The sequence below is a fragment of the Hylobates moloch genome, unplaced genomic scaffold (assembly GCF_009828535.3).
Source record: "Hylobates moloch isolate HMO894 unplaced genomic scaffold, HMol_V3 SCAFFOLD_21, whole genome shotgun sequence".
Taxonomy (NCBI): domain Eukaryota; kingdom Metazoa; phylum Chordata; class Mammalia; order Primates; family Hylobatidae; genus Hylobates; species Hylobates moloch.
Window position 1 is genome coordinate 41569598 of NW_026652296.1, and position 12195 is coordinate 41581792.

Sequence of the window (12195 nt, forward strand, 5' to 3'; positions counted from 1 at the left end):
AACCATTTGAAGATGGAAACACTCAAAACATGCTAAGTACCTAGTATTCCTCTCACCCTGGGAATATATATTTTTCAACAGTTAAATAAAGTTGGTGCTGTGGATTAGTGGTTATTTTTCTTCTGCCTCTTATAAATGAATTATGCTGCATTTCTGGTGGAAGCCTAGCTCTCTGTGTTTACTAATTTAGATCTGGGTAGTTATTTCTTGAGTATCACCTGGCATCAGAACATGGCTTATTACAACTATGCTATTGTCACTTTTAAGGAATCACCTTTGGGGAAATCTTAATTTTCACGATTAAGAACTACTAAAATCAGACAGAATGGAGAATTTGGCCACTCCAGAATGTCACCATCAGTACTGTGATACTCCTTCTCTCATGTTCAATAGAAAGAATGAATTCCTAACTAATGTATTCTAGGATGGGTAGAGTTCTGGAATTCTATGACAGGATGATAGGCCTAAAGTCCCTTCAGGATTTAGAGGGGACACACAGCTGGCCACTTCATTCTCGTAATCTGCCACACGTATGCCAGCTTTCCAGGTGAGGCAACGCAGAAACAGCAGGTGGCAAATACCTGGCCACATAGTGACTGCAATCATTTTATCTCCCATACATTCTCCTCAATGAAAAATGCACAGCCTTCCAGGGGAGAAAGTAATGCACTCTGCTCTGGGAAGGATAGAGAACAGAGAAGTTTATTTTACACTATCCGTCCAAGAAAACAATCGCCATAAACCAGTGCAAAATGTGCAACAGAATCAATAAGTGTGTCTTAGCTCTGAGAGCCCAAATTGGTGATTTCTTCTCCTGTTCCTCAGTTGGGCACGTGCCCCATCCGTTAATGCTGGTTCGCACCACAGACAGAAACATTCAACCAATTTGTAGCAGGTTATTTTTACAAATTCATACCAGAATGTGTGTACAAGGGACAGGGAAAACCATACCGAATGAATGATAAGTGATCAGTGCTTAAAGTAAATACAAGGGACAGCACGGGCAAGAATCCACAGTTTCAATAAATACAAGTGAACAAGCATGGGAGTGTCTCAACTGGGTGGAATTAGTCTGCGTAATAATTCAGCATCATACAAAATCTAGCAGGGCTGTTGAGCAGTGATTGGCAAAAACGTTCACAATAACTTATGCCCTTGAGCGAGTCTGCATGTAACACATTCTGTGGTTTCAAAGGTGTCAGTTCTCTGTTTTCTCCTTCCCTGGCCATCCCTCCAGGAAGGGAGGGGTGCAGCTGGGCCGGCTTGGCGGAGGCGCCCCGTGAGGAAGGGCGTTTGCCCAAGAGCCAGAGGTCAGGGTCCAGTGTACTCAATACCAAGTGGCAAATTGGGACTTAATTGACAACGTCTGTGCAAAGTGCGCTTCTCTCCATTTTCCAAGAAACCAGTGTCTGTAACTCCTGCATGAAAAGCAGTGGTGGCCTCTGGGTCACTCCCTGTCACCCCAAATGCCAAACACCAAGAGCACATCTCAGGGACTCACAAGTCAGGGAAGCTTCTGTTGTTGACTGCCTGGCACCTCATAGATGGGTAGTTTGTTTAACTGGGGCCCCCTTGTCCAAGGCAGGCTAGAACTATTGCTTGAAAACTAGAAAGAACCTAGTGAGAAAGAGATGGTGATGATGGACATGAGGGAAGTTGTCTTCTTCCTCCAAAACCTTGTGCCCCCCCCACCCCAGGGGACGCCCATAAGACTTTAGCAAGGCGTCCTTGGCTATAAAATGTCATGCATTTTTTCTTGGTGGCCTTGCCCAGTGGCTCCTCTAAAAAGCACTACATCCATGCATACTCCAACACATCTGGGATGCAAGCCCAGACAACATGGCAGGTGCAGCTTTTGGGTCATTGATTAATCCAGCGCCCAGTGGAAGAAGATGCAAGAGAAGCTCTTGATCTCTGGAAGAAAACGAGTAAAAGGGGAAGGCCCCCAAAAGAAAACAATCCCCCCAAACCCAGTAACCTAGGCATCATCTCCAAACCAAACAAAATCCCAAACGCTCTCTGTAATCTATGGGCCCCCTCCTCTCTATTTCTTCAACAGTCTCAGGTCACAAATTAGGTGAGTCTTCCATCAAATAACTTAAAAAAGGAGGAGGGATTGCAATCAGTGTTGCCTGGCTCGGGCCAGTTAGCAGCCAGTTTTTCTAGAATCTCAGTCACTGTTCAAAAATGGAGCTGGAAAAGTCACGTGGATGTTGGATGTCTTCACACGGAGGAGGCAGGAAAGGTGGGTGGGCATGACCCAAGGAGGTGGGGGAGCGAGGATAGGGCAGGGGAGAGCCTGGGCCATCAAAACAGGAGCGGAGGCCTGAGGATAGCACAGGAGAGACGAACGCCGTGGCCCCGGGGGCCTGTGTGACTCGGGGTGCGGCCGGGTCTCGTATTGCACAGAAAAGAAGGAGCTGAGCCTCTGCGGGCACCCGGCGGCTCAGTGGTCCCCGCACATGGGCAAGTTCACGAAGGTGAACACGTTGAACTCAGTCATGATGGAGAAGCACAGGAACACGCCATACAGGAGGAGGCACCCACAGCCCAGCTTCTTGTCCAGCTGCCACTTGTTCAGGTGGACGCCGAATACCTGCAGGGCACAGAACAGGTTCAGAGGGCGCCAGGAGGAGGCAGCAGCCTCTGGGGGGTTGGTAGGGGAACCCAGGGGACCCGGGGAAGGGCTGCTGACTGTGGGCCTCAGGCAGGGTGCTGATCCTCTCTGAGCCTGCAAAATCCACCTCTCGTCTCGGATTGTGGGAGGGGAGAACATCTACATCAGGAAGAAAGGAAGCCAGAAGCTGCTGGTTGTAGAAAAATAACTAAAACAAATGGCAGGACTGAAAAGCACATCCCAGCAGCCAACTCTCTTCCACCGAGCTCCAACCCCACACTCCTGTGGGCCCTTCATCTGTTCTGGGCCTTCCCCATCTTGTTCTAAGCAGACCCCCACTCCCCTGAGGACAATGACCCCTCAGTCCTCAGGCAGTGGTGGCTGCATCTCTTCCCACGGCTGCGTCTGGAGGTGAGGAATTTTCTCCCTCCCCACAGTTCCTCATGGCTGCTTCCAGACCATTTTCCTTCTATCCTCCCTAAAAACACTGAGCCTGGAATCTCGGTTCTTCCCACAGTTCCTTTGGTTCCTCCTGTTGCAGCCAATGATGTAACCCTGGCCACTGCCCATCCTTGAAGCTTTCCGCCCGGCTCTTGCCACTCTCCACTGCACTCCTGCTGACTTTCTCTGTGATTTCAATGCCCCCAGAGGGGAGAGGGTCTTTCCAACACCCTGCCCCATCAAGTCCTCATCCTTCATCTGGCCTCAGCCACTCACTCCCACCAGCCCATGTGCTACCCAAATATAAATGAAGTAAAATTAAAACACAGCTCCACATTTCAAGTGCTACAGCCAACCATAGCCAGTGGTACTGTCCAGCCCAGGTGCAGACCATTTCACTGCAGAAAGGTCTGCTGGGTGGCACTGGGGCCTAGATGTTGCTATTGGCAGTGACAGAAGCATCTGTGTTATCTTAGTGTCACTCATCCCACTTTCTGACTCAAATCTCTTCCTTTCTAGCTGACTCCGCCTGATTCCCCAGCTCCCACAACTCTGCAAATGCCCATAACCCACACCTCACTGATACCATCACCACTTCTCTAGGCTTAACCCACTTTGCCCCTTTCCTTCTCTCCTTCCTCTGCTTCGATTCCACCCACACTCGCTGGAGTCACTCCAGGGCATCCACCCTGATTCCCTAGCCTCTCTCTTGCTCGGTTGTCCTTGCTTGGCTAAGCCACAGCCCTTCAGTTCAAGCCAAGTCCCAATCTGGTTCATGCCGCATCCACGCAGCTGACCATCACGGCTGGAGGAAATCAGCCAGCCATGCTGATGAGTCTTATTTTAAATTCGAGACCACCGACATTAAGTGGGTAATTCATGCTTTCAGCAGGCATCTCATCCTTCCCTAGTCCCTTGTCTCCCCTTCCCCAGATGGCTACTTCACACCTCTCCCCTCTCTTCCAATTTTTGACACTCGCTTCCCCATCCTCACTTATCCCCATGGCACAGAGCTCCCAACCCCACCTCCCTGCCTTCTCTCCTGGCAGTGAGGTCAACTCCACCCTGCATGCCCCACATCCCATCTCCCACCCTGCTTAAGGACCTTGTTCCAGCAACTCCCCCTCCTCTAGCACATGCCCCAATTCCATCCCTGTATTATTCTAATTGGCATACAAAGATTCTCTTATCTCACTCATCTTAAAATAACACTTTTTTTCTGGATTTCCATTTTTCTCCTTTATTTACAGTCAGATAACATGAAAGAGTTGTGAATGTCCACCCACAGTCTCCAATCTCGCTCCTTCCATTCTCTATTAACTTATTCCACTCGACTGCACGGCACTGCCGTCTCATTAGCACCAATGGTTTTGCATTGCTAACTCCAGTGGCCAATGCTCAGGGCTCCTCTCTCTGACTCAGCCAATAGCTCCCTCCACCTGGAAAACCCTTCAGCAGGTGGCTTCCAGGACCCCCGCACTCTCCTGGTTTTATTCCTGCACCTCCAAACTGTTCCTTCTCTGTTTCTTTTGGTGTTTCTTCCTTATCGTCCTGACCTGTAAGCGTCAGACTGCCTCAACACTGAGATCTTGGGGCTCTTCTCTCTTTTGTGTACACTCATTCCCTTGGATATCTCTCCCAACTGCAGGGCTTTAAATACCATCTACACTATGGTGTCTCCAGACTGAACATCTCTTGTGAACTCAGACTTATATTTCCAGTGGCCTTCTTGACCTCTTCCCTTGGATGTCAAACAGGCATTGCAAACTTAAGATGTTTAAAATTGCTTTTCCTCCCCCAAACCTGCCCCTCTTCAGCATTTTGGCAACCTCATTTTGACAGCCCAGTTAGTGGTTAGCCAGGTCTCCTGCAGATGATATAACTATAGCATAGCCTAAAAAGATGCACCGTGGCTATGAGTGTGTACCCTGGTGTCAGACGGCTTGTTCCTCCATTCACTTGGTGTCAATAAAAACGAGTCAATTAGCTTCTCTAGGCCTCAGTCGCTCATCTGTATAATAGGCTGATCTTAGTGACACCTCATGGGGGGCATGATGAGCTCCAAATGGGAAGACATGTATACAAAATATTAAGTACGGTGTGTGGCTATTACAAATATTACCACTTCAAGTCATAGCAGAACTGCAGGACCTCCTAAACCATAAGAGCATGAATGATGTCGATTTTCACTTTTGCATAAGGCAGTATTAGCTTTGGTGAAATCTTGACATTCAATTCACACCCTGATCCTGTAAACTACTTATCTTGCTTCCTGCCTGTCCTTCTGAATTCCCATTCTCTGGCATATTTATGCTAACAACATGCCAGGTGTAACTCAATGACTATTTCCTTGAAAAATTAAGGAAAAAACATATTGTGTCTCAATGCTTATTAATGCCAACAGCATATTTGTATGTTAATGGATGCTTATGTGGATGAGTCCATGCGTTGGTGTGAACTTGTTCCAAACACATCAGTTGAGTTGGGAATATTAAAGTACACAAGTGGGCGTAATAGCTGAGACAGTGGAATGGCCTCAAAATGTACCGTCAATAAAATATATTTTTAGTTTCCAAGTATTCGTCAAATTCAAGGATTCATATGGGAACCTGGAACAATCAATGAATTGGAATCTACCTTTCCATGACTAATGTTGCAGACAAAGTGGGATCTTCTCTTTGCATTTGGGAAAATGGTTTGTTTTCTATGTAAGACAGGGCCATGCCTTTGAGAGGAAGGCTGGCTTCTTTCAGAAAGGGAGAAGGTGTTCTAGTGGGTTGCTAGAACTCACTTCTAGAAGAAAGAGCCAGGAGATGGGACACGGAGGTTGCTTGTCCCCAGTCACCAGGAGGCCAAGTTCATCTGGTCTCCAAAGAACCCAAGGGGAGGAAAGAACAGGCAAATGCAAGTACGAGGAGAGAGCTGCCAACCTACCGTGACAAAAACAGAGGCCAGGAGCAAGCCCACGGAGTAGATCAGCCCCCTGCTATTCAGCCGGATCTGTAAGAGAGGGTTAGAGTTAGGCTTCTGACAAGCTAGGCTTCCAAAGCAGAGCTAGGCTTTGGAAAAGGCATCTGCCCATGCAACTCTGAGTAGCAGTGATTCCACATCTCCCCTCTAGAATGAAAAAGCAACAGACAGCTTCAGCAGCCACCTCCGCAGCTTACACTTGAGACGTGTGCTCTTCTGGAAACCCAAGGCTTGTCTTTGTCTTGTCCACTCTCAGTCCCATCCTGGCGTTACCCTCAGTAACAGGGCCCTGGCTGGAGTGCCCCACAGCCACTTGAACCCTCCATCCGGGACTGTGAGATTCTTGCAGCCCACAAAACATCCCTGTCCACGTGTTCCTTTACCTCTGGGGAACTTTTGCTTTCTCAAACCCGTACTGCTTTTAGGATGAATTTCATGACATGGGCGATGGAAAAATATGAATAAACTTTTCATCTCATTTGCACCAAAATGTCTCTAACTTGATGGGAAGAAGTGGAGGAGGGCTGCTGTTGTGGGCAAACAAAACGGAAGAAAAAGTTAAAATTCCATTTCTGATGTTAGTAAAACCTCTAATGGAGGTTTGTTTTTTGCAGAATGGGGATAACAGCCAATGAAGAGAAAAAGAGAAATGTATTTGGAGTTCCTTCTTTTTTTCTGAGACAGGGTTTCACTCTGTTACCCAGGCTGGGGTACAGCGGTGTGATGTTGGCTCACTACAGCCTCAACCTCCCAGCCACAAGTGATCCTCCCACCTCAGCCTCCTGAGGACTACAGGCACACACCGTCACACCTGGCTGATTTTTGATTTTTTGTAGAGACTAGGTCTCACTATGTTGCCCAGGCTGGTCTTGAACTCCTGGAAGCAAGTGATCCTCCCAGCTCGGCCTCCCAAAGTGCTCATTACAAGCAGCCCAAAGTGCTCTCAAAGTGGCTCATTACGAGCATGAGCCCATGAGCCACTGCACCCAGCTCTGGAGTTCTATAGAATAGCAATGATCAGCAGAACTTTCTGTGATGATGGAAAAGTTCTATTATCTGTGCTCTCCAACATGGTAGCCATTAGGTACATGTGGCTGTTGGGCATTTGAAATGTGGCTCATGCAACTGAAAAAAAAAAAAAAACCAGTTTTAATCTCATCTTTAACCAAATTTACATTTAAAGAGCCACATGTGATTGTGGCTATCACATCAAGCAGAGCAGGTAGAGAGTACTGGGGTGCTGACTCGGCCGACAAAGGCCAAATAGTTTCTTTCATGATGTAGAGAAGACACTGCTTCTGCCTTTGACCAAAGTCAAAGGCCCTGAAATAGAAGAGATTCCTTAGAGCAGTGGTTCTCAGAGGGTGGTTTTGGGGCCAGCAGCGGCAGCAGCACTCGGGAACTTGTTAGAAATGCAGGATCTCAGGCCCCACCCAGAACTCCTGAATCAGAAACCCTGGGGCAGGGCCCATGAATCTGTGCTTTAACTCCAGGTGATTCTGATACACAGGAAAATGTAAGAACCACTGATTTAGAGAAAGCATAAAGCTCAGATCCACTTCTTCTGTTCTCCAGGGGTTCTGCGGAAGGGATCTTGACATTCATGTTTCACATGTTCTCTTGGAAATGCTTGTGTGCATTCAGGTTTGAGGACTACAGACCCCAACCGATGTACACTCTCTTGCAGGGAGTGAAAAGCTTCTCTATGTTCATGGGAAGGGAAAGCGAGGCTGGTTGATTTGTGTGTTGTTTCTGTTAGACAACTAAGTGGTAATTATCGAGTAGGAGTGGTTCTGGGCCCTTCTGACAGGGTTTAAGGTACCTCTTGGCATGATTGCACCAGTTCACTACTGGAGTGTGCATATGGGAAGGAGTCTCCATAGGTGGGTGTGTCAGGTTTATTTTCTGACAGGACAGAAAATATGGACACCATATGCCCTAAACAGCCAACCCTTTCTGTGAAGATGTGACTCAGTGATGTCCTGTCACAGAGGGATTGAGCTGGACTCTTTCTCTAGTGACCTGCAATCCCTGTGAGTCAACCATTTGCTGGCCCCCAGCTGGAACATGCTTCCCCACCACCAAATGCCTTCCCGAGAATAAAGAAAGACTCAAGTCATATCTCTGCGACACTAGAGCAATGGCTTAACCTGGTTAATTCAGTGTGGAAAAATGGCAGATCGGCCCCATGGCAGTCCAGCTGGTGGCTTAACTTCATGCACACACTCAACCTGACTGTGGACAGACTTTCCTACTTTCATCAGCTGGGTTGGTGTAAAGAGGCCAACATACAGGACTGCATCACAAATGGGTTGTATTGAAGATTTTCTTCCTCCAAATATTCTGTCCACACTGACTATGATAATCCCCTGTGTTCTGGTCAATGTTGAAAGGGAGAGGTGGGCTCCTCAGAGCAAGATGGCAACCCCTAGGAGAGAGGAAGAGGCTCTTGGAGCTATCCTCAGTCACCCTTGGGTAGATGTGGAACTGTAGATAAACACTCAGGAATCCTTTTGAGCTCTTAACTTTCAGCACTGCGCACACAGATATCTTCTAAGAGGGGCAATGCATTTCCAGCACAGCTTGCCCTCTGAGCTCCAGGGTCAAATCCTTGTCAGCAACAAGAACTTAGCAAAGCTCCTAGCAGGAAAATTCTCTTTGGCCAAACATTTTCAAAAGGAATCCTCTTAAACCAAAGCTTTTGAACTTTACTCTTCCTATGTTCACATGAAATCTCGAAGAACAGTGTGGCTGAAATTCTAAATCTGGTTCCAGAGGCCAAAGGCAACTCACTATTTTGTGGAGTTTCTGTGTGTTTTTAACTTCTCACCTTTTTCTCTATAGCCTTCCTTTGGTCATGAACTACTACTACACACACCCAGGGGTGTATTTTTGTGTTTTCATTGTTAGAGACCTGGGCTTTCAAAGCCTGTATTTACTTCTTGCTGTCTGACCCTTGTACTTCCACAGGGATGTGACAGGCAGGAACGAGGGCTCCTTCAGCTGCCTTCTGGCCCAGCTCAAACATCTCCCAGCTGCTGCAGCTATGGATGGTTTGGGGCAGGAGTCATTGCCTCTTTTTTTTTTTTTTTTTTTTTTTTTTTTTAGAGACTGGGTCTACTTGTGTTGCCCAGGCTGGAGTGCAGAGGTGAAATCATAGCTCACTGTAGCTTTGAACTCCTGTGCCCAAGTGAGCCTCCTGCCTTAGCCTCCCAAGTAGCTGGGACTACAGGCACACACCACTGTGCCTCGCTAATTTGTTGTTTGTTTGCAAAGATAGGCTCTTGCTGTGTTGCTCAGGCTGGTCTCAAACTCCTGGCCTCAAGCAATCCTCCAGCACTGGCCTCCCAAAGTGCTGGGATTACAAGCATGAGCCACTGCATCCAGCTCCAGCCTGTCTTTGTAAATAAAATTTTATTGGAACTCAGTTAATTCATTCATATATCATCAATGGCTATTTTCACATGACAGCAGCTGAGCTGAGTGGTTTTGATGGAGACGGTATGATCCACAGGGCTTAAAATATTTCCTCCCTGGCCCCTTATAGAAAATGTTTGCAACCCTCTGGTTTAAGGCATGGACTCCAGAGCTAACTTCCTAGGTTTTGAATCTCTTCTTGGTCACTCACTTGCTGTATCATCATGGATGGGTAACTGAACTTCTCTAAGCCTCAGTTTTTCAAAGTGTAAAACGGGGATAATACAGTTCCTGCTTTGTCGGTGCTTATGAGGTTGAACTGAATTAATCCATGTTAAAACTGTTGAACAGGGCCTGGTGTGTAATATCTTCTGAATAATTGGGGGCTGGGTCCACTTCCTTGCACCCAAGGCTGCTGCTTTTCTAAACCTATCACTGAACAATAGCTTACTAGATTACAGACACTGCAAGGGTAGGAACCACATCCAACTTTACCCTCTACCTGGCACAGGGCTGGGCACAGACCACGTGCTTAAAACGTAATTGAGGAATGAATAAGACATGTCCATGAGGTCTCATTTTGAATATGCATTATAAGGAGGCCAGGATTCCGTGGGGCAGCAGGGACTGGTCAGAGTGAGGTTGGAAGCAGAGAGACCCCGGATGCCACTCCCTGGATAATGTTCCAGAAGCAATGTGGTCTCTGCCCAGTGTTCTCTCTCTCCCTTCACCATTTTACTTAATTTATTTTGAGTCTATGTAGTGTTTTTAAGCCCAGCATGCTGCTATGAAAGTTTTCAAGCATTCAGGAAAGTTGGAAGAATTATACCATCTTATTTTTTTAAGAGCAGGGCATGTCCACGTGTGCTTGTGGGAACTTCAAAGTAAACTGCAGAGACCAGGCCATTTCACCCCTGAGCACTCCTGCCTGCATCTCATTAAGTAGAGTTCATTCACAGTTCATGGGTCTTTTATTCTTAGATGCCATTTTATATGGTAAAATTCCCACCACAAAACTGTACCATTCAACAGGTTCTGAGAAATGCATACACCCATGTAACTCAAACTCTACCATGGCACAGAACACTTCCGTCATTCCAGAAAGTTCTCGGGTGCCCTGCTGCAAGCCTCGCCCGAGGCAGGCACTACCCTGTTTCTCCACCACAAGGCAGTTCAGCCTGTCCTAGAGCTTCATAGCAATGGAATCCTGCAGCGTGTACTCTTTTATATCCGCATCATCTTAAAAGACTCCTTCAATGTTTTCATTGCATCAACAGCTCATTTATTTTTACAGCAGTGTAAATATGCCACGGTGTGTTTAATTATGCTCCTGTTGATGGACATCTGGGCCACTTCCAGTTTGGGGCTATTAATGTGTATTACTTTTATAATTCAAAAACAAAATGAAAAAGAGGCCTGTAGGGCTCCTCCTTCCGGACAAGCTAGCCATTAATGAAGATAGGAGGAGGGCCAGGAGCTCTGCTAAGGACTTCATGTCACTGTCTCATATCCTAGCACCCCTTCTCTGTAGTCGGCACCTTAAGCACACCCCTGTGCCCTCTTTGAGACTTTCGGTCTAGCTAGGTGGGGGTCTCACCTCCTTCCCACCTCTACTCTGCCCATCCTGCCCTAAGTCCTTTTGCCCTTTCCAAGTTCACTATTGTCCATATGGTGCTGATGTCGGTCCTGCTTGTGCTTGGGTTGGGGCATGTTCTTACCAGAGCAGCAGGTCCAAATGCTCAGAGGGCAGATGCCTGGCTCGTGAGTTTTTCCTCACTCTAGCGCCTAATTCCCTCACCCCTCCAGTCCCTGGCTCCACATACTGTATGTTTAAATGAGCATCTGGGCCAGGCGTGGTGACTTATGCCTGCAATTCTAGCACTTTGGGAAGGTGACGTGGGTGGGTTGCCTGAATCTAGGAGTTTAAGACCAGCCTGGGCAACATAGTGAGACCTCATCTCTACAAAAAAAATAAAAATAAAAATTAGCCAGTTCTGTTGGCACGTGCCTGTAGTCGCAGCTACTTGAAAGGCTGAGGTGGGAGGATCGCTTGAGCTGGGGAGGTCGAGGCTACAGTGAGCTGTGATCCCACCACTGCACTCCAGCCTGGATGGCAGAACAAAACCCTATCCCAAACAAACAAACAAAAAATGAGCATCTGCGGCCAGGCACAGTGGCTCACACCTGTAGCCCCAGCACTTTGGGAGGCCAAGGCGGGCGGATCACGAGGTCAAGAGATCGAGACCATCCTGGCCAACATGGTGAAAACCTGTCTCTACTCAAAATACAAAAATTAGCTGGGCATGGCAGTGCATACCTGTAGTTCCAGCTACTTGGGAGGCTGAGGCAGGAGAATTGCTTGAACCTCGGAGGCAGAGGTTGCATCGCGCCACTGCACTCCAGCCTGGCGACAGAGTGAAACTCTTGTCAAAAAAAAAAAAAATCTGGTGATTCTGAGCATGGGTGTGTGTGTTTGTATGCATGTGTTTGCATGTGGACATGCACGTGTGTGTGTTTGCCTGCCTGTGTTTGCCTGCCTGTGCTTGCATGTTTGCATGCATGTGTGTGTGTTTGCCTGCATGTTTGCATACACGTGTGCGTTTGCCTGCATGTGTTTGCATTTGTGCATGTGTGTGTGTGCACACGTTTGCCTGCGTGTGTTTGCATGTGTGTGTGCATTTGCCTGTGTGTTTGCATGTGTGGATGTGTGTGCGTTTGCTTGCATGTGTGCATGCATGTGTGTGCGTTTG

At 47.5% G+C, this 12195-nt stretch overlaps 1 protein-coding gene across 2 annotated transcripts in view; it reads right to left on the reverse strand.

The window, feature by feature from the left end:
* Positions 1-684: 684 nt before the first annotated feature.
* SLC24A3 (solute carrier family 24 member 3) overlaps positions 685-12195 on the reverse strand; it is a 499800-nt gene continuing 488289 nt past the window's right edge. For both annotated transcript variants that reach the window (XM_032142373.2, XM_032142374.1), the window contains exons 16-17: positions 5993-6058; positions 685-2596 (exon numbers count right to left, since the gene is read on the reverse strand). In XM_032142373.2, coding sequence (XP_031998264.1) covers positions 2447-2596; positions 5993-6058 — 216 coding nt within the window. In that variant the 3' untranslated portion in view covers positions 685-2446. The remainder of the gene's footprint in view (positions 2597-5992; positions 6059-12195) is intronic.